At 42.1% G+C, this 22895-nt stretch overlaps 2 protein-coding genes across 9 annotated transcripts in view; one reads left to right on the top strand and one right to left on the bottom strand.

Annotated features, from left to right (window-relative positions):
• The window catches only part of EFCAB7 (EF-hand calcium binding domain 7), a 53736-nt gene extending 47993 nt beyond the window's left edge, over positions 1-5743 (bottom strand). Inside the window, exons 1-2 of one of the 4 annotated variants that reach the window (XM_081011776.1) lie at positions 5522-5621; positions 1500-1562 (exon numbers count right to left, since the gene is read on the bottom strand). Coding sequence is in view for 1 of the 4 variants with exons in the window: in XM_081011777.1 (XP_080867903.1) it covers positions 5522-5741 (220 nt within the window). In the remaining 3 variants the exon portion in view is untranslated. Of the gene's footprint in view, positions 1-1499; positions 1563-4930; positions 5015-5521 lie in introns of those variants that run through there. The other 3 variants (XM_081011777.1, XM_081011775.1, XM_081011778.1) reach the window with 3 other exon arrangements.
• ITGB3BP (integrin subunit beta 3 binding protein) overlaps positions 1-22895 on the top strand; it is a 90048-nt gene that overhangs the window by 47100 nt on the left and 20053 nt on the right. For 2 of the 5 annotated variants that reach the window (XM_081011863.1, XM_081011866.1), the window contains exons 3-7: positions 3458-3555; positions 11775-11817; positions 16221-16356; positions 20638-20713; positions 21826-21904. In XM_081011863.1, coding sequence (XP_080867989.1) covers positions 3458-3555; positions 11775-11817; positions 16221-16356; positions 20638-20713; positions 21826-21904 — 432 coding nt within the window. Of the gene's footprint in view, positions 1-3457; positions 3556-5631; positions 5745-11130; positions 11475-11774; positions 11818-16220; positions 16357-20637; positions 20714-21825; positions 21905-22895 lie in introns of those variants that run through there. The other 3 variants (XM_081011865.1, XM_081011867.1, XM_081011864.1) reach the window with 3 other exon arrangements.

Below are 22895 nucleotides of genomic sequence, written 5' to 3'. Positions count from 1 at the left end.
GCTTCTGCAAAAATGGGAATAGTCTGCAAATATGCTTTGACGTATATGTTTGCATTTCTTTTTAGAATATTTATATACCTTTGATAGCCATCATTTTCAAAGCCATTCACAATAATAAAATCAGATTTGCAGGTGTCTCATATTGCCCTCACAATGATAGACCCAGCATACCACACACTGTCTAATCTACGAAATGGTATCGTATGACTCCTTGTTCTGTTTCTATCAAAAGCTGTGGCAATGAAGGGTGGTCTGTGGAGTGGAGTTGTTTTTCAAAGCCCCCTTTCCCCAGTCCCCGAGGTTTTCCTGCAACCGCTACAGCTGCTGCAAATTTTGTGGAAACTATCATTGGCACCCAGCTCTTAGAACTCTCCAGAGGAATGGGTGTTCTCTACCCAGCTCTCTTGCTGGAGTGGTGGCGGCTCAAGGAGATCCCAGGGAGCAGCTATTTTAGAAAACCCAGAGTTCCTCTGAAACAGCTGGAAAATTCTCATTATTACATAAAAGTTTACACATTACACTGTAGCACAATATAGATGCAGTGGAGAATGAGGCATGAAGGGGGGGATTATTACGGCAGGACATCCCATAATGGCTAAGACTTGCTCTGCAACAAAGTATTTTTTACCTTATCTTTTTAAAATCCATCTCATGCCTGGCATGAGTGCATAGTAGGTGCAGGAAAAACACCCAAAATTCTTGTACTTGCAAGCTCCCTGAGTTGTGTGCATCTGCTGCCTCACACCAGAATCAGCTTTTGGCATACCACTGAAAATGCCATTTCCCCAGTATCTACCAATGTGTGTTGAAAGATGAATCCTGCATGTGGCTGGCAGGTGCACTTGACCAGCTGCCCGCGGGCGAGCAGCCAACATGTGCTGGATTGCCATGTGAATAGGCTTCTCATTCTATTGAAATGGATTTGATTAAACACAAATCCTGGCTTTGATGAAATGTATGGGAATTTCTGTCCCTAGCAAAGGCAACATTTCCACCTTAAGCTGATCTAAAACTGGTGGTTTATAAGGTAGTGGTTTCCAAACCTTCAGCCTTCAAGGTACCATTTTCCACAGCAACTCATCTGTCAAACAAGCCCTGAACATCCACCATGAAGCTCCCTGCATTCCAAGTGATTCTGGGGCATGTTCTAGAATAAGTTCAGCTAACACAATGCACTAGTTTACCTTACTATTCCCCATGCACTGTACCCTAAACACACTCAACACTTCCTTGTGGCTCTTTGTTGCAGGGAAATATCTATTCTAGGAAGCTTGTTCACCACTGCCATTTTTTTCACCAAGGAAACCAGATTACCTCAAAGGAAGCTCAAGGATTCTCCTAAGCATGATCTGAAAATCCAAGGTTTAAATATAAAGGTGTGCAACAGCAGAAGTGTAAACATCTTGAGAGGGAATGGGTAGAAACTACTTCATTAACCTTTACATTCAAGATTCTAACAGGACTCTTCTCCAGGTCAGCTGTGTAAATCAGGAATTCACCTGAATAAAGGAGGACAATCAGACTGGAACACAGTAAGAGTGTTTAGGTAGGCCAGAAGAAATCTGGAACAAACAGGCAAAGGGTAGGTTAATCAGGATTCAGGTGAGATAGGAGGCTCACCAAAAAAAGAGCAACAGAATAAAATATATGATGCTGCCACACACTGAGTCAGGCCGATGGGCCATCTAGTTCAGGTACCTGTTTTATTTCCTCCATGAGACTGATAGCATCTTTGTGGGGGGATTATTTAGATTAGAAAAGCTGTGATTTCAGAAGCTGGGGAAATGTAGCACCTGATTCTATGTACAGCTGACTGAGTGATTAGGCTGCAATTTTATGCATGCTTATATGAAAGTAAGGGCCACTGAAATTAATAATATTACTTTCTTCCAAATAAATGGGTTATAGGCATGAGGGTGGCAGTCTGATTGTCTTTGGGGCAGTTTATTTCAAAAGGGCCAAGTGGATTTAAATGCAAGTGTTCTAACCTAATGGGTTTGTGAATTGGGCAGCCCATCACATGCAGTAGCTGCCTGGATGAAGAACCTAATAGTGCAACAGAAGAAAATTGTATAGAATAAAAGGACCACATAAATGCATTTTCTTTTTAAATAATTGATATAATTCTGCACAGCCTTTCCTCACGTATGGTTAGTAAATGTCAATAGTAATTTTCTTCTATAACAAAGGTGATGAGGGTTTTTAGAAGGCCATCACAGAGGGGCATTAAATCGTGTGCTACTGTTGGTCTAACAGCCTGCAACATTATTTTATCCAGTGCTGACTTCTGAAAATATATTCCACTATAATAAATTGAATATTTCAAGTTCAATAACAAGACAACAACATAGGTAGGGTCCCCTTCAGGACTCATTGGAGCCTTACTCAGGAGGCCTAAATCACTCGCACCTTCTTGAGTTATATAGGCCTTTTACACTTGGGAAAGAAAGATAATAATCGCTTATCATGGATGAAGTACCCTATTTATAATGCACAGACCGCCTTGCCTGACAGTTTCATATTACAGTGGCATAAGAAGGACCCAACAGGGACACAGTCCAGTTACTGCAAACGGGTGTCACTATAATAATTAAGCACCAGTGTTAGCACACACAAAGGAAAGCGAGTTCTAGCCAATGAGGGAAAAGAGAATAAATGTTAATTTTCCAGTAACCAGTTTTATCAAATATGAACACTTGTTTATGCACCTCAGTTCTCTCATTACTTAGCCATTTCTTATTTGGGCAGCTGTGCAGCACAGAGATGTTTCCAATATGTTACTCAACGTACAGCATGCAAGAATTATTTAGTAGAGGGAAGCTCTTTTGCTAAGGTTATTAAAATATAAACTTCACTGATAGTGCACTACAGAAATATAGACTAGGGAACAATTTTGTAGCGTCTACTGTTGGTGGCTGTAGACAATTTGACTGAATTTTCAAATTCTAATTTCTGTTATTTCAACATAGAATAGATGGCATTAAAATCTCACACCTACATTTCCCCCCATTATTTATTTAAAATAACTGCCCTTTCCAACTGTACTTCTGTGCCAGTGCAGCCAGACTGGAACACACCATACACTTCCAGAAGCCAGCCTCAATTTAAATTGAATGTACTTGGGAGTTAGAGCATGTCCAAATGATATTCTTCCTGGGACCTGAATGTACTAGATGCAGCACGTCCAGTTCCAACAAAGGAAGACTTTGCCAGTTCCCACACCTGTCCACACTTGTGGCATTACAGTATCAGGCAATGTTTTTTTACACAGAGGAATACTGAACAACACCTTCCACATACTATGTCCTTTTCTCAAACACTGCTTACTAAGTGCCTACTTCCAAACAGAGTAAACATTCCATAAATGCTTACTGGTATATTTGTAAATAAGTTCAATTAAAATACTTGGGATTGAATTATACTGCAAAAATATTCACTCTGAATGACCATTTCCTAGACTCCAAAGTCAAAATTGATGACCAGGAGCAAGACGCTAATTAGCCCTCAGTGCACACAGAGGAGAAGACTAGGTGATGTGATGAACAGAAGAACAAGGTAATAGGCATAATAGCTGTATCCTAATTTTAATACATTAAATTTTATGGGTAAATGCTGCCAAAATCTGCTTTCATTATTGTGGAAAACTGGCTGCCTAAGAAGAACTCTCCCAATACTTACTGAAGGATGAAGTTTTCCCTGCTAACACAACTCATTTGTGTGATACTATATTACAGAAGTCCTGAAGAGAAACAGTGTTTGGATTATTCTCAGCAGAACACGCCCTCTGCAAAAGCCATGGGCGTAGCCAGGATATTGTTAGGGGCCAGGGCTTTTGTTAGTGGAGCAGGCCTTTTGTCGGGGGGGGGGGGCAGGACCTCAGTTTGCTATGTATTTTTATTGATTTGGGGGGCAGCTGTCCCACGCCTTGGCTACACCCATGTGAAGCCACATTCTTTCAAAAGGCCCTTACAGACCAATCCATGTTTACTCAGAAGTAAGCCCCACAATTCTATGTGATTTATTTCCACCTAAGTAAGCACACAACTGTAAGCACACAAGTAAGCACACCACTGCAGTCAAAATTCTCTGTGTAGATGTTAAAAATCTGCCTAGACTCAATGCAACTAAGGTGGAAGTGGGATCAAGCCTTCTATCCCTACCTCCAGGCTCCAGTGTACAAGTTAGACATGCATGACTGCACGAGTTTCATGTACACAGGAAGTCAACACACAGGACACCAGGGGTGGGAAAGACAGGGAACAGGGCTTAAATCAGACGAGACACTGTCAACTGCACAGACAATTCCTTATTCTACCATGCAGACCAGCCCCTAAATCAGTGTGTGCAGTTGACAAGCAATGCGTGGTTTGGGAGGATGACATACTGAATCATCTGATTCAAGGATTGGAAGCAAATTGTAACCCTAGAGCAGGCATGTCCAACAGGTAGATCTGGTAGATCGCGGGGTGTTCCTGGTAGATCCTGGTAGATCTCTGGCCCCTCAGTGATCGCCTTCTCCCCCCCCCCAAAAAAACCCTCAACAACTCAGGCTTCCTAAAAAAGCTCAAGAACTTTGGTCCATCCAACGACAATGGGTAGATCACTGCCAGTGTTTTTATATTGTGAGTAGATCACAGTCTATCGGGAGTTGGACATCCTTGCCCTAGAGTAAGGTACATCTAGTTACCACTTCTCTACAGTTTCCTTGCCATGCACAGGAAGTAAATACGCCTGATCAAAACCTGTAACCAAACCCCAGTGAGCCAGCTCCTACCATAATAAAAGATGTCGCAACATTTTATGGTACTTTTTGGGGGGGAATCATGTGAAGTGCCCTAATATCTTGTGATGAGGGGCGGTACATAAATGTAATTAATTAATTACCACCAGTGCTATTTTTTTTAATAGAAAAAGAGGTGCAGGAGCTCACCAGGAACACTTCCTTTCTTCTTCTCTTAGGATAGCAATGGCGCTCACCTGAGAGGCGCCGGAACTGAGTTCCTGTGAGTTCCCTCTGGGGGGAAAAGCCCTGATAATAACGACAACAACAACAGGTCTTTAAACTTTGCCAGATGGAGCTCCAAAACCCAATGTCGAAGTCAGGGCTTGGGCTGTGATTTGCATAAGTGCATCTAGGCACCAGCAGAAAAAGCCTTTTCCTCATCTCTGCAGAGGAATAGCTTCCCAGCCACCCCCCCCCCAAAAAAAAACATATTACCTGAGAATACAAGAAAATTCACGCACTCTCAGTTTACCCCCCCCCCCCAAAGCGGCAAACTATTCGACCGTGACACGATTCAGAAAGGAACAGAACGCCGCCGCCTCTTTATTTGGACCAACCCGGATCTTAAATCCGAATTGCGTGACTTGAAGCCACTTCGCTTTTGCAAGTCCTTGACACGCTTGTGAGAACAGCCGCTATAACCGCGGTGATAATGAGAGGGGCGGAGGTTGGGGGGGGCGGAGAGAGAGAGAATATAAAAGACGGTGAGACGAGAAGCAAATGAGGAGAAAGTCCGACCTGGCCTTGGGCGTTTTTTGCGGCCCTGCCTTCTTTGTCGCCGTCGCCTAGTAACCCGCGTCTGCCTTTGCCAGGCCGGGCCGAGACCCGGAGCTTCCAGGGCCCGCCTTCTTCCCCGCAGACTGGCCGTGTTTCTACCCGGAGCGCTTTGAGAGCTGCACGGCGGGAATCTCAGTTTCGAGGGCTGGGAAGGCGAAGAGGCGCGTCGGGCGCCGGACATGCCGTGAGTCGCGGGCGGGGTGAGGGGTAGCTGGCTAGACGGGCAGGACCTGGTGGGCCCACGGGGCATTTCATCTCCCCCTACACCCCCCCTTCCCTTCCTTATGTGCATTTCATTTCAACTGGAGAGAGCCAGAGTATAGCCCTATGTAGGTTTTTTGTATACCTGTTTAGGGAAGTTTTAAATGTTTGATGTTTTGTCGCTTTATTATTATTATTATTATTATTATTCTGTTGGGAGCTTCCCAGAGTGGACATAGCTGTCAACGTTTCCCTTTTTTAAAAGGGGAATTCCCTTATTCCGAATAGGATTCCTCGCAAGAAAAGGGAAAAGTTGACAGCTATGGCGGGGTATAAATAATATATTATTATTTTATTATTCAAGGCTGAGGGCTTCCTTGCACGGGTCTTCGGCTACTACTCCAATAAGTTCTCAACGCAATGGGAGTACATTAGTAGTGCTTCGGTTTCTTTTGTGGCGCTTCTCCAATTAGGCTACCGTAATATGTATATATATCCCTTTTGATGTCTTTGAGCACATCAAAAGCAGGACAGAAATATAAGCAGGACCTGTTGTGGTGTGAAAAGCTGTGCGATTTCAGCTGCTGGTTGCTTACGGCGGGATACGCACAGGTTGGGAATGAAGCGGTGTGACTGCTGCCCCCACAAACTGCCATCTCATTGGGAATGCTCAATAAAAAGGACCCATGGAAGGGAACCTTAGGAAGAAACAGGGATGGCAGATGTGTGTCTGAGCCAGAGCCAGCCCTGTCATTAGGCAGGGTGAAGCCACTGCCTCGGGTGGCAGAACACCCCCACCGGTGCCCTGTCGCCACCATTGGTGCCGATTGGGGGCAAGATCACGTCCATCTTGCCCCAAATTGGCGAGATCTTGACCCGAGTCGGCACTGATGGTGGTGTCACTTCTCTGTCAGTGACAGATGTGACAAAGCTCGCAGCAGAACGGGTGGCGATGGCAGGAGCAGGTAGGTGGTGTGGGAGTGACAGAAGTAGCAGGGCAAGGCATCACTTCCCATTTCTCCTCAAGTGGTGAAACAGGATGCAGCGCCCCTGCTCTGAGCATATGTAGAGTGTTTTCTGCTTACCAATACAAAACTTAGACCCTATAGTGTGTGGGATTGCTTGCTACAGAATAGGTGAAAAGAGATGTTTTCCAGGCATTTTAAGTATGTTTGCTCAGTTGAAAATCCCACTAAGGACACAGTCCTGATCTCACTTTCCTGGGAGTTAGCCCCATTGAATACAGTCTAACTTACGTCAGACTAGATGTGGTTAGGGTTGTGCTTTGGGTTTAATGAGACTTATCCTTAAGTGGGTTTAGGTCTGCAGCATTGCCCAAGACATTAAACACAAGTGTTTGAAGATACAGAATTAAAAGAGTATGTAATAAAAATCCTTCTGTTCCATTCATTTTCCAAGTATTTTGTTGCATATTAGTGCTCACTGAAGCAGTACATAAATGTGTTTCTCTCATACATTAGTTAGTTAGTTAGTTTGTTTATTATTGATACATACACCAGGCGTTCCATATAGAGCTAGAAAGAAAGGTCCCTGTTCTGACAAGCTTATAGCCAGACAGAACAATTCAGGGAGCCTTTGGCGCAATGGGTCAGTGCATCTGGCTGTTAACCAGAAGGTTGGTGGTTCAGGCCCACCCAGGGACAGCTGTGGGCAGGATTCCTGCATTGCAGGGGGTTGGACTAGATGACCCTGAGCGTCCCTTCCAACTCTACAATTCTATGTTTCTAACTGGGCAGATACACTTGTGTATATCTTGTGTGAGGTAGGCTACATGCTAACTGTTCCTGATTATGGGGGCTGGGGTGGCAATGTATACATAATCTGCCCTTCCATTGTCTCCGATGAATCAGAATAAGGCAGCTGCGTATGTTCCTCTGAAGCAGACCACCTTAAGATGATAGGAAGTGGTGGAGTAGTGCATATGGAGGGGTCAATAGATGTTTAAGGCACGCTATCTTTGAGTACAATCATGGAGATGACTGCTGATAGAAGAGTTGGTCATAACCTCTTCAGGGTATAGCGTAGGCTTCTCAGAACACTGCTGACTATCTCCAAAGTGGGGTGGGGTTTGCTGGTTTCCTTTGTCATTAAAAATAGTGTTGGAGAGAAGAATAATGGGCCTGGCTTCTCCTCAAGTCCTACAATAGTTCAATCCCAAATCTAAAGTAGCATATCATGGTTACGGAAGTTCTGATAAGAAGTATATGGAAGACAACTAGTGTTGCTGTGAGTAATGAATAAGCTATCGCAGAGCACACTCCTAATCAATTCCCTGATGCTGATGGCTGGAAGGAGTTAGGATCGTGGCCTGGTGTCTCACTGCTGGCCTCTACCAGCAGAGAGGAGTGCTGCCAGTGCAGATGATCTCTGCCATGGTGGAGACCCCAGTTGCACCCAGGCAGGTGGATAGTGTTAAGCCTCAAAATGAGGCATTACAAGGGCAAGCACCAAATCCAAAGCCCCATGGAACTGGGTCCCTCAGCTACTTGAGCCTGCAACTAGCATATCAAGAAAGGGAAAAAATGCCCTCCACCTTTGTCCCTGGCTGGTGTGTGCTGAGGTGGCAGGACTTAGGATCCAGTGGTGGATATTGCACCCAACTCTTCTTTGAGCCCACTTAGAATTGCTCTGCCACTCATTAGTTACCTCCTTTAAGTACATTGACAAATAGTGAGCATAACCAACTATAACTTATGAATGGATAGATGGGATGGAAGGACAAAGACATTTCCCCAAAGGGTCCATCTGCCATACCATTCCATGGAACTGGTAAACAGAAGCATTTAGCTGTTGCTCTTCCTGGACTCCTAAGTTAAACTACAGTGGTACCTCAGGTTACATACGCTTCAGGTTACATACGCTTCAGGTTACAGACTCCGCTAACCCAGAAATAGTGCTTCAGGTTAAGAACTTTGCTTCAGGATGAGAACAGAAATCGTGCTCCGGTGGCGCGGCGGCAGCAGGAGGCCCCATTAGCTAAAGTGGTGCTTCAGGTTAAGAACAGTTTCAGGTTAAGTACAGACCTCTGGAACGAATTAAGTACTTAACCCGAGGTACCACTGTAACTTTGTATGCAGTCCTATACATATACCGTATTTTTCGCTCTATAAGACGCACCAGACCACAAGACGCACCTAGTTTTTGGAGGAGGAAAACAAGAAAAAAAAAAAATCTGAATCTCAGAAGCCAGAACAGCAAGAGGGATCGCTGTGCAGTGAAAGCAGCAATCCCTCTTGCTGTTCTGGCTTCTGGGATAGCTGCGCAGCATGCATTCGCACCACAAGACGCACACACATTTCCCCTTACTTTTTAGGAGGGAAAAAGTGAGTCTTATAGAGCAAAAAATACGGTACTGTGTTTACTTGGGAATACATCTCATTGAACTCAATAGGACTGATTCATGCCTAGATATGCATAGGACTGCATTGTTAGTCTCTATCCAACCCAGAGTCAATGATAACTAGAATTCACATTTTCATGCATTTACTTTGTTCAGCTGTGGCAGTCTAGTTTGAATGACAGGCTAGTCCATCTTAAATATAATTTATTTTCTGATACTGATATCCTATGAGACATAAACAGTGATGTGAAATAAACAAATTCTTCTAATGCAACTTTTTTCATAGTGGAGCCTTGAATGAATTTCCTGCCCTTTAAATTGGCACTAGTGCTCCCACCTGCCTCTGTTACTGTTAGTGCATTGGGGAGGCAAGCATTTATGTTGGGCACAGTGGTAGTTATGCCTGTTTGGACTTGTAGGGTGGAAGGCAAGGAGGCCACCAGTAGGTGGAGCCAGAGCTAATGGCAGGTAAAAGGTAAAGGTAAAGGGACCCCTGACCATTAGGTCCAGTCGTGACCGACTCTGGGGTTGCGGTGCTCATATCGCTTTATTGGCCGAGAGAGCCAGCGTACATGTGGCCAGCATGACTAAGCCGCTTCTGGCGAACCAGAGCAGCACACGGAAACGGCGTCCTACTAATTCTAGTTTTGTCCCCATCCTTTTTGCTGAGTTCCTGCTGCTTTGCCCACCCCCACCCCCCATTGTTTAGCTGCTGTGCAAAGTCACTGTTTTTCCTGCAGGTTGTCCAACCCAAGCTTGTGGTTCAGCTTTCCCAGACAAACTCTAAGCTATAAACCACAGGACAAATTTTGATTATCGCTCATGGTTAATCTGCAGGGAGCTAAATCATGAGCCTACATGCTAAACCAAACCATGGTTTAGCTCAGCATAGCACAGCAGTAAAATGGCTGTAATCTCTCCAGGAGCCCATGCATTGTGTGATGTCCAAACCAGGCCTATAACTACTACCAGCCAAAGTCACTGGAAGATTTTAAATAGCATAGTTCTTGACCATTCTGCCACTTTTTTTTGTCAAGTCTTTTTTTTCAGGTTGCTATAATTTAATGTGATTTTCATGTAGTTTTTCATTTATCCTAATCATAAAGCTACCTTGAGTCCAGATTCAGCTGTACTTTGGCTTCCAGCTTCCTCTGAAGTCCGTCATAAAAACTTCCATCATAGCATGCCTTAGTATAGCATGCAAATACATGGTCCCCTAGAGCACCTTTGCAGAGTGAATGTATTAGCGTATAAAATGTTTCTCTGCTGCCACTGGGGTGGAAGATGTAATGGAGTCTACATTCCTTAAGCAATATGAGGCACTATATTTAAAAAGAAACATGATGTTAAGAATTTTTGTCAAACTGTTTCAGCTTTGACTATCCCTTGGCAAGAATGTGGATGGCTTTTTAATATAAAAAAATGTAAATCTTGCACAGTATAGTTAGTCTGCTTTTTAAGACAAAAATGTTTTTCAGTGATCTATTTTCAACATAAGATGTTAAACTGGAACTAGCATACTACAGTCATGTTTCAAATATGCTTTTAAACTTTCTTTCTATGGTTCACCTTGAAGAATGACAAGGTTACAAAAATGCTTTGAGTGAAATCATTTCAGACTGTGGCCCTGCTGGAATGCCAAGCCATTTATGCTTGCAGAATCTGGGCTTTGTTAAACCTTATGAGCATTTTTAGCATTGAGATCTTGGTTACTAAATCAAAATGCCCTATTCCTAATATGGTGCCTGCGCCTTTCTATTCTGAAATGAAATGTTTCTGCAAACCTTGTTTAATCTAAAATAATCTTCTGAAGCTTTTATTGGATGATTTTAAGGGTTTTTAGTTGCTTTATATAAAAAGGCCTTTAACTGTTGTTTAAGATTTAAGAATGTAGTTTAAAAGTTGGAGTTGTCTCTGGGAAAAAATAGTCTTAATTTATGTTGACCTTTCCTTCCTTTGAGTATTTAGTCTGCATTCAATAAAATTTTGATGACTGCTCTTTAGAAGACAGCTGTACGATGTAAAGTATTATAAATATTCAGCTTTCCATTCCTAGTGTTGCCATTAACAGCTGGGCATCCAGTTCAGCAGAACAGATTTTACAGAGAAAGCTTGGCGTGTTCCTGAATCAGTATAGTGAAGAACACGAGAAAATAGTTTGGTATGGTTTAGGGACCTGTAAAGACATAGAGCATCTGTTCCCTAGTTAAGTCAAAGTCTAGTAGCATTGAATCATGTTAAGAGCTAAAATGATGAGAAGAACTACTTTTTTCACCTTGAATGTACTGGTGGTTAAATGCCTAGTACATTATTTCTGTGAACAGCAAAATAATTGCAACACCTACACAGAAGGTAAGTTGTTATGCACGTCCGTATAATCTCATTCTTTATCAGTTTTATATAAAAAGCAATTGTTTTTTATTTATTTTTTTGGTAGTGTGACATTGGGATAGTGGACAGGTTGGGCAGGGGGGCAATCAGGATAGGATCAAATTTTCAAAGCAGTATTCAAAAACTATATGCCATGTATGAGGTTAGTTTTACTAGTGTAAAAAATGCTGTATGTGGTCTGATAACCACTGATAAGCTTATCAATATAAACTTTGCTTTGGAAATATGATAAAACTTGCTCCCCCCCCTTTTCTTTTCTAGTGCTAAGAAAGCTCTGAAGTTGGAAAGCCTTGCCATGGGAAAAGTAAGTGTGTGTGTGTTTGTGTGTGTGTGTGGCGCACACGACGATTAAATTATTTTCTAGGATATACATAAATGATCAGAATGTTCAGTGAGACTATCATAAATTACTTGGCAATCTGCAGTAAAGCATTCCTGAATATGGAAAAGAATTGACTGCCAGACGTCTTTGGGAGAAAAACTATTCTTATATAATATTCGGACTTTGCCTACATGAAGCAATTGGCTATAACTGAGGAGACTGCAGTGGTTGTTCTTTATTATGTACACGCCTCTCTCAGATGAGTTAGGGACCTTTGTGAAATCATTTATTAGAAATTAGTTCCGTAATTTGTGAAGCAAATGCAGTGCCATCTCTCTGTACATATAACAATATGGGATTATGATAATGCCGTAATCTGCATATTATAAACTGCAAAATTGAAATGAAAACATTAAAGACATTTTTATGTTGAGAATATAATTACCTCTCTCAGCTAATCTAACATAATGAAACGATAAAGTACTAACACTGCAATAAATTTCCCCTACAGTTATCACAATAAAAATAAAATTGTACTGTTGCTGTCCCCCACCCCCACCCCATCTCTCTCTCTGATAAAATGTGGCCATTCCGTTTTTCCAGTGCCATCATGTCACGACATATGCCAGTTTATTATCTTCCAATACCAACTGTGGGCGTTGCTATGAACAATAATGCAGAGGAGTTCATTGGGCAGGTAGCCTTTAAGGAGGCAAAATTGGTGGGGGGAAATGTATACCTAAATGTTTGGTAAATAAAATGAGCCTCCTGTTTTGTTTCTACATACCAACAGTTTCTTTATAGATGGTAGTCTTCAGAGGTCTCAGTGGTACTTAGCAAAATTGGAAACTTGGCAGTGTTAAAAATCTTCTGTATACTTTTTGTATTTAAGCAAAGGTGACAAAATACAGCAGGGGCACTAACAAAAATCATTAGCAATTTAATTAGCAATTTAGTTTTCCATTACCCACCTTGTTGTGCTCTGAATACAGCTGTGACTGTAATTTTGCATCTGCTTCCTTGGTTGGAGTAGCATTTTTGGAGGCGAGCAGTCCAGCTTGAAATGATTCTGTTCCACCCTAAAGCTATTTTTCCTTCTGAAATGGAAATTAAAAGGGGGAAAAATGTCTGTGTTGAGATTAACTATTTAGGAAGTTTCTAGTGTCAAAATTTCTTCATTGAAAGCTTGAGGTTTCAGGTTTTCCAAAATTCAGTGATGGAATTAATTTCTAAAGCTGTCTATGAAGCAGAATTATTACTATTGCTAGTATAAATGTTGTATCCTTATCCAGAGCTTTAAGATAATTGAAATAGTTATGTGAAAAGGAAAGGAGAAAGGGAGAAAATGGTTTATTATATGTTTCAGAAACACGCATAGGAGTTTACTATCAGTCATTCCCAATTGAAACAAAGGTGGCTATTCTGCAGCTCTCCAGATGTTGTTGGACTACAACGCCCATAAGCCCCAGTCAGCATAGCCAGGGGTCAGAAGTGAAGGGAGTTGGAAGCCAATAACATCTAGAGAGCCATCCTTCCTGCACTGAGAAATGTTAATTCTCACTCTTTACTTTTCCTAACTCTGCGTGTTTACTCAGAAGACAGTCCTACTTAGTTCAGTGAGGTCTCCTTCCAAGCAAATGAGTGTAGGATTGCACCTTAATTAATCCTTTGGTTTATTTACTTATGGCATCTGTATGCTGCCACATAACAATAAACTTCTTGGGCTGGGTTACAATAAATAAGTAAAATCCCTAACAACAAATTAAATACAACATAAAACCATAAAGTAAAAAATACAACAAAAACAAAACTCACTACACACACCCCCCCATTCCAAATGAAGACACAGGCTTAAAATTGAAGGGTCCACACTACATAAGTACCTGATGTTGAAAAGAGCCCAAAGATGGTGTCAGCCAAGCTTCCATGGGAAGGCTCCCAGGGATTCCAACTCCATAGTCCTGTGCAAACAGTACTTCAGTATACCTGAACTTGTGACTGTACAGCTGTCTGATCGGTGTATTTTTAGTGTTTTACCTCATTGTCTCGTTGCTAATAGTATATTTCTTTTAACTTAAGTTTGCTTTGGAAGATTTGTTTTAGAATCGGGTTATAAGTAACACCAATCTATCAGTCTGCAAAATACTTACGGTAATGTATATTTTTAACTTACTCCAGGTGTAGCACATTTTCTGCATCTCTTTTTTTTTTTTAAATAATATTTATTAAAGTTTCAAAGGGAAAAAAAATCACATTAATAAAAAAAATTAACAATAAAAAGGAAAAATACAAAGTAGAAAAAAAAGAAAAAACAGTTAAAAACAATTCCATCTTTTCCTCACTTCTTTTACGTTGACTTGTTTCCCGGACCTCCTCATACCTCCCTCTTTTGTATTCCAATTCAATTTGTTAATCCAACAATTCCTTTCCCTCCTTTTTAATCCTAATCCTTAGTCTTGATATATTGTAACGTTAGATTTTTACATATTAAAAACCAATTTTTCCATATTCTTTTGTACCTATACAGCTAGAAACCACTTAACTTCAATCCAACATCATTCTAACATTCATTAATTTTGCAATATTTCTGTAAATAGTCTTTAAATTTCTTCCAATCTTCTTCCACCGACTCCACATTTTCTGCATCTCGTGCCATACTGTTGGCAGGGATTCTTCTGATGAGTGGGTCATTTGGAAAGAGCCATGCTGCACCCTCTGGTGACTCATGGGGCTTAACGTGGCTAGTTCCCAAGTGATTCTTTCATTCAGATTTTGCTGATGTGACCTAGGATCCACTGCATGGGTGATGTTTACATTAGGCCTACATCTATGGAGTCACCCAAATAGGCCACAAGCAATTCAGCAGAATATGGCTATATTGCAGCCTTATAAATGAGACCACAGAAGTCACTAGTCTGCAGAAAAAAAGAAAAAAAGAAAAAAGTTTATTAGTCTGCTGGGGGTTGGCAGAGGAAGGAAGGCAAGCTCTTCCCTTCTTGCAGTAGCCCTGTACTAGTCATGAAAGAGGGGATTTCCTTCTCTGGCAGTCCACTTGGCATCTGTGCTCAGTGCAGAGGGAGTGATGAAGCTCTTCATCCTTTTTTCACCAGCCTGCTCACTTGTCTACATGCAGTTTCTTCCTGCCTATTACTTCTAGGCTAGTGGTTTAAATACGAGGCTGCTGTGTCATAAGTTGAGGATTGGTAGGCTAATCCACTAATATTTTCACACCAAACCTAGTATTTATACAAAACATGTAAAGGTCAAGGAGCCTTGGATGGTTAAGTTCAGTCAAAGGCGACTATGAAGTGCGGCACTCATCTTGCTTCAGGCCAAGGGAGCTGGCGTTTGTCCACAGACAACTTTCTGGGTCATGTGGCCAGCATTATTAAACCGCTTCTGGCTCAACAGAACACTGTGATGGAAGCCAGAGCACACGGAAACACTGTTTACCTTTCCGCCGCAGCGGTACCTATTTACCTACTTGCACTGGCATGCTTACGAACTGCTAGGTTGGCAGAAGCTGGGACAGAGCAACAGGAGCTCACCCCATCACGTGGATTCAAACCAGCAACCTTCTGATCAGCAAGCCCAAGAGACTCGGTGGTTTAGACCACAGCGCCACCCGCTCTCAAAATTTGGAATCGCTGAGCATTTACAGTCATAGTTCCGGAGTATTAAGGAGCAACAGTGTTTTACTGTAGGGCAAGGATGGGGAACCTGTGGTCTTCCAGAAGTTCTTGAATCACAACTTATTTAATTATTGACCATTGGCCATTTGCACTTAGGCTGATGGGAGTTGGAGTTCAGCAACATCTGGAAGGCCATAGTTCTCTCATCCCTGCTATAAGGCAAGTTTTGTGCTATTTATATAGCTTCACCTTTCAGAGTCACCTTTCTAAAAGACCATTTCAGTTGGAACATGAGAGGTAGTTTGCTCATTTAATTTGATTGTTCTTTCCACTAATGTGATAGATGGCCCTGAGTGTTGTAGCTATTTTCCTTCATCATGAATTGTTAAACAAAAAGTTAACGTCTTGTGTTAGTCCCTTGGAATAGATGGGTGGGCTTGAAAATCATTTGATTCTTTTTTGTTTGCATAAAGGACTAAACGTGAGACTCATGTTACCAGCACAAGGACTAGAAACATAGTTTGTTCTAGGAACTTGAGCTTTGAAGTGTTAAAGTGTGTGGGATACCTAAAAATGCACCGAGAGGCATGATTCCCCACATCTGTTATAGGAGAATTCTATAGCCTTCCTTGACTAGAAATATAAAGGCAGAATTGGATATTGTCAAGGTTGAAAAGGAAAACATGAATGTGCTTTACACTGCATAATAATCCTGTACAGGTTGTTTTGTTACCATTATTTATTATTCTTTAGGTGTCTGCAACACCATTGCCAAGGAGTAAGAAGAATCTCAAGTCTTATTCACCAACAACAGGAACGTGCCCAATCAGTCCTTTTTCAACTCCCAGGAGCAATAATGTACAAGAGCATGGAAATGGTCTATCAAATGGTTAGTTGAACATTCTCTCCTACTTACTGCAGAATTTTTCTGGTTATTGACCAAGTCAAATTCTTGATTTAGTAATTTATGTCTTGTTCGGTAATTCTGATTCCTTCCACCCACCCACCCACGAATATGAATTTGGATCTTTATGGTAAAGTCCAACTTTTCTGCAGCCTTCACAAACCTCTTCAACGATTCTCTGACTAGTTTTGCTTACTTTTGCTCGCTGAGGAGAATCAAGCAGTGGCATAGTTAGCCGCTTGGGCGCCTGGGGCAGCATGTGCGTTCTGCGCATAGGGGGCATGGTAAGCTGTTGGCAGGGCAGGGCGTGCTGCCAGAGTCCCAGTTCCTGAGCTGCCGTGTTCCGTTTGGGCGCCCTGTGGGCCTGTGTTGCTTTTTCAAGCAGCGCAGAGCCTGCACAGAGTCTGCCCGCTGCCTCCCCCCCAGCTGGAGGTCAGCTGAGGGGCAGGTGGGGGGCAGAGGCTGGCCCCACACTGCTTTTTTGAACGACATAGTGCCTGCAGGTGCCCGAGCCACTCCCAGTAGAGACACAATGGCTCAGGCGCGCTGCGGGCTCAGTGCTGCTCGCAGGACCAGCGCATGCCAGTTGCGTCCTTCTCAGCCGCCCTCTGGCTGCTGGGGGAAATGCAGCAGTCAACACCCTGTGAGCACAGCCCTGGGCTGCGGTGCTTTGGGGAGCATCACACTGTGCTCTGGGGCACCTGGACTTGGGCGTCATCTTGGGCTCTGGCATGCCACCCCCAAGGTAAGTGCAACCCATATAATAATAATTATTATAATTTATTATTTATACTCCGCCCATCTGGCTGGGTTTCCCCAGCCACTCTGGGCGGCTTCCAACAAACAATTAAAAATACCGTAAAACATCAGTCATTAAAAACTTCCCTAAGCAGGGCTGCCTTCAGATGCCTTCTAAACGCCAGAGAGTTGTTTATTTCTTTGACATCTGATGGCAAAGCGTTCCACAGGGCGAGTGCCACTACTGAGAAGGCCCTCTGCCTGGTTCCTTGTAACTTCACTTCTCGCAGTGAGGGAACCGCCAGAAGGCCCTCAGTGCTGGACATCAGTGTCCGCATTGAACGATGGGGTGGAGACGCTCCTTTAGGTATACTGGACCGGGGCCGTTTAGGGCTTTAAAGGTCAGCACCAACACTTTGAATTGTGCTTGGAAACGTACTGGCCCAGTCTGACACCCCCCCCCCCCCAGCTACACAACTGGAATCAGGCATTGAATTTAATGGAACCAAATTTCTCACTGTGTAGAGTGGGCAGAGTTTGTTAATCCAGCGAGTTTGTGCTGTTACTAGTTCCCTGCCCTTTGAAACTTGCTATGATAACATTTAACAGGTTTGGCATCTGTATTGGGGAAAGTAAAGAAGGTCTTACCTGCCCTGTACAATGGAACTGAGGGTGCTGCCTTGTGTATAGGGTGACCGTCGGTCCCCCTAGCTCAGTGGTGACTACACTGACTGGCAACAGATCTCCAAGGTTTCAGGCAGGGATCCCACCCAGCCCTGATAAGAAATGGTGAGGATTGAACCTGGGACCTTCTGCATTCAAATTATATGCTCTAACACTGAGCCCTGTAATGATGGCTAATCATATTTTAATAATGCTGAACCCTGCATTAATTTGTCTGTATGTCTGATCTTGTGCAAATCTTCTAACCTTTTACCGTCAGTCTACATCATCATACATGCACAATCTTTTTCAGGCTTATGCAAGTTCTTTACAGTGAACATTTGCAGAACATGGTAGCACAAAGGTTTATATCTCAACTAAGTCATCATTGGTGGGAGCATCCGTTCCACTAATGAAGCACTTCTACAAGCAGAAGTGGAATAGTATGGTTCCCTCTTCTCCCCTCCACTTCTGTTTGTGGAAAATCTGCCCTGAAGGATCCTCCACTTGGGAATCTTTACTGGATCCCGCCTCTCTCTGTCAACAGAAGGCATCCTTCCATTTGCAGATGGCTAGTGGCTATCGAGTGCAATTTGCCTTAATATTGTTCTCCATGCATCTTGGTGTTCCACAAGGCATAATTTTAAAAAAATCAAAACGCTTATCTCATAAGAAAATAAGACGAGCCCTAGTGGATCAGACCAGTGGCCTGTTTTGTCCAGCATCCTTTTCCCACAGTTACCAACCAGATGCCAAAAGCAGGACAATATCTGATTTGCATTGTTGTTTTCCAGCAACTGGTATTAAGAGGCATGGGGCCTGGGATCATGGAGGCAGTATATAGCCATTGATAACCTTATCTTCCATCTGTTTTGAAACCTTTTTTGACGTTGGTGGGTGTTACTACTTGCGCTAGTTAATTCCACAGTTTAACTTTATATCCCTTTGCTGGGAGAAGTGTCCATTTAGCCTTACTCTCTGCTTCCTGTCCTTCGGAACCAAACACATTTTGCCAGTACTTGAAAACCTAACAGTCTTCTAGGTATACTAAAGTATTGCTCCTGCCCTCAAATAATTTGGGTGTTGTTGTTTTAGCATGAGATGAGAAATGTATTGTGATTTAATTTCACAGAATAATACAAGAAAGGAGTTACTGTTGAGGTGAAGAAGAGGAAGCAGAGGACCTGGTTTAGGAATCCATATTACTTGATCTAGATACTTGTAGTGAGACGCTATCTGTATTTGATTGCATATCACAGGCCGTTTTGCAAAATGCAGCCATTTTACACAAAGCAGCCAGTTGCTTGTAGGAGAAAAAACACAATATGACCATTTGTGAAAGCACATCTTTGCTCTGCTGATTCTGCCCTGTTAACTGAAAACTGACTGACATTTTAAAGCAGTGAAGTGTACATACAACTTGAAAACTCCAAATGCTGTTATCTCCCCACTTCCCAAGCCAATCTTTTATTGATGATATTATATGAGTTTTGCTTTTGATGTTCATATGTGATTCTGTGTTTGTGTGTGAGAGAGGGAGGGAAGGAGGGAGGGAAAAAGTGAAACAGGGAAAAAAATCTGTTGGATTTTTTTCGCATGCCATTTCTGACAAAAAAAGGGGGAAATGCCTGAAGGAGTAAAACGCCTGTGTGCCGGGATGTCAAAGGCAAAGGTGAGTGTGTGCTATATTTCCATATTGTAATTAAATATGGGCATAAGGGAACAGTCCTTTTGCACATAAAAAGAGAGATCACGTGTCCGCAGCTGACATTTAGATGGATAATTATTCAGTAAAGTAGGAATAGCTTTCCTTTTCTAGTTTCACCAAGCTACAAAATGGTGGTAAGGACGTAGAATTCTGAGTTGTCTCCTATATATTTAATGTTTTCTTTTTATCTTGCAACAGTGTTAAACTTCTTTATTATTGATAGATGTATAAGTGCAATTATACAAGTTGCACTTGTTATTACACTAAATGTATTTTGACCTGAAACACATACACACGCACATATATCCCCATATCCCTAAGGGCTTTTTCATTTACACTCTTTGTTTTGGTCTGTCCTCTATCCTTGAGCCTTCGCAATGAGATCGAATACAAAATCCAGTAAAATCTCATTCATATATATATATATATATATATAGTCTTGTTGAACATTGATATGTACAGAGAACAATATTAAGGCAAATTGCACTGCATAGCAACTAACCCTCTGCAAATGGAAGGGCTCATTCTGTTTGCAGGGAGCGCTGGGATCGATTGCAGGCTCCCATTAGCGTACTGGGCAAGGATGGCATTTTCTGCTCCTCACTCTTTTCTCTTGCAGTCCCTTGCACCATTCTCATGTTACTATGTAGGATCCTTAAGAGTAGTGTTTTCAATTGTTCTGTGTTTTTTGTGAGTTTGATCTTATGGGGCAGCTATATAACTTTGGTTAGTAAAGAAATAATTTCAAATGGAAATTATAGTGGTTATTGAGCATGTTCTTTCATATACCTAGCATCCAAATTAATAATACATAATATCTTGCATTTGCCAACAATCTTACATTTCTATGGAGTGAAATGAATGTCGGGAATTTTTTAACCTCTTAAATCTATTAGTAGTAGTATTAACTTTACCATTTCTATTTTTGTATTTGTAGCTTTCCTTTCTAACATAAGATGTTTATAATGGAAAAGCTGTAATTAATTAAATGTCAGGTTACGGTGCATTTGTAATGAAAAGGGGGTGGGAATAGAGAAAATAGTTCATGTTTATCTTTCATGCAGAAGATGGTAAATCTTTATACTGTTTTGATTTTTGTCTTCAACTACAGGATGGTTATAGTGTTAATTCTTATTTCTTGATTGTCTTATTCCTAGGAAACAGAGAGAAACGCAGTAACTTGCTAATCAGATCACCCAGAAGGGGGCATCCTGAAATGGAAGACTATGAAAAGTAATGTTACCTAATTCTATAGTTTAAACCAAGCATAGAGAGGCATAAATTTAATTGCAACAGAGCCTCTGGGAAAGCCGTTTCTGCTGTAGCAATATTGGGGAGTAATTTTTATTTAGTCTTTTTGCAATTATTAATTATCAACAAAACTGAGTTTTAAAAAACCCTAAGAAATGTTTGTTTTCTATCACAGTGTTACACAGGTAAATGCAGATTAACATAAAATCACAAAAATTCTTCTAAAAAAAAATCAAAACCTACTTGAATTTGTTTTTGTGGGAGTTAATTATTTTCCTGACAATATTTTAGAAATGGCAGCCAGTTTTCCCAGAATTTATTCTATACAATTTGTCTGTCTATTCAATGAGCTGCCTGGTACTACGGCACTGCTTCAGTTCTTTCAGGCTTATGTCACTCCAATTAAAATCTGTTCTATAAGAGAAAAAGTTACATTGCTAGTTAAGCTGCCTTCATCCTTTTGCTTTATTTATTCATGCAATCTTGTGCTTCTGGTGCACTCTCTAGCCTTTTGGATGATCCTACTGGTTTTTCCACTTCTCTCCCCCCCCCCCCTTCCATTCCTGATCTGCTTTTTACTGTCTCCTAAAGCAGGGCTTCCCAAACTTGTGCTCCAGCCGTTTTTGGACTACAATCCCCATCATCCTTGACCACTGGTACTGCTAGCTAGAGATGATGGGAGTTGTAGTCCAAAGGCCTAGGTTTGGGAAACCCTGTCCTAAAGAGTCCCATGTGTAGGACTGGGCTGGGCTGGAATCTTGTGCAGGAGTATTGATGGGTTTCTTTGCACTATCCATGGGAAGTGGGTGGAACTGACTCTCTATGCTGGAGTTTAGGGAGGAGGTAAGATAATGATGGGAAATTAGTATAATTATACATGCTAGAAATGTGTGCATTTTGCTAGTGGTTGATGTACGATAAACCCTAGACTTATTTACCTGTTATATACCAACAAGTTACAGTATTTCACAGCCAGGGGAGGGATGTTGCCGGCAAAGCTATATCAGTGTTACTTGGTTTTTATTCATTTTTGTTCTTGTTTCAGAAATTATGCCATCAATTTAAATAATTCCTTGTTTCCCTCTTTCCTTAAGACTATTAATACTGCAGTCTGAAGTTGAAGATTCTCTGGGCAGATTTATGAAAATCAGACAAAACCTAACCAATTTACAGGTCTGTTCTCCCCCGTCTTGAGCCTTGATTCTTTCTTTCTTTCTTTCTTTCTTTCTTTCTTTCTTTCTTTCTTTCTTCTCAATTGTTGCAATCTTCATTATAGAGTAGGGGTGGGGAGCTTCTGGTCCACCGATCAAATTTGACTTGCAAGGCTGTTTTCCCTAGCCTACTTTTCATATGTGACATCATGTGTGGGGCAGGTAGAGACGCAGCTGGATCATCTGTGCAGCTGACAACATGGTTGTGCAGCTTATCTCTGCAGAAAGCCCTTGCGCTGCAGTCCCCAGGCATCCGACAACCAGCTGGCAGATGGGCACTTGGAAAGTGTTATGCAAGAGACTTTGACAGGTGGGTGGAAGTTAGCCCACGGGACAGATAGCTAATTGGCCTACTGGGCCAAAAAGTTTGCCCACATCTAACAATACCTATAATTTTATTAGCTATTGTTCTCTCAGGTCAGTCTCCACCCTCTACCCAGAAAAATAGTTGGTTTTCTGATTCCACTGTGAGGATCAAACTAGGTGTGATTGTGGAGTCTGATCATGCATCTCCCACAGTTTTGTTTTTTAAAAAAAGCATGTTAACACTTTCCCTTATATCTGTTTCCTGATTTAAACTGCCCCTCTTCAGCTGCTATTTGCCCCACGAGGTCACACCTATGAGTATCCTAAGGGCACCTGTTTTGCCTGCCGCTCTGTACCTGAATCCTGGTGGGGTCGTGTCCTAAGGGCTGGAAAGAAAGCAGAGGTGGTAGGCTGGGATGGATTCTGTGGTCCAGGCTAGAAGCCAAAGTCAGGGCAACACTTCCTCTGATTGAAAGGCATGGCCGGATACAGATTGGTTGGGGTAAACTAGGGGAGCTGACCAGGATTCAGGCAAGCAAACAGTCTGAAAAGGCAAAGTGGCAGCCTGATGGTGTCCTTCAGCGATAAGGTGCTCAGATTGTGGGGATGCGACAAGGCTTCCAACTTCACACCTGTTGACCGTACTT

Source organism: Podarcis pityusensis (genome assembly GCF_964106645.2).
Source record: "Podarcis pityusensis genome assembly, chromosome: 6".
In the NCBI taxonomy this organism is placed as follows: domain Eukaryota; kingdom Metazoa; phylum Chordata; class Lepidosauria; order Squamata; family Lacertidae; genus Podarcis; species Podarcis pityusensis.
The sequence above is the reverse complement of the archived record's forward strand: the minus strand, read 5'-3'. Positions and strand labels throughout refer to the sequence as shown.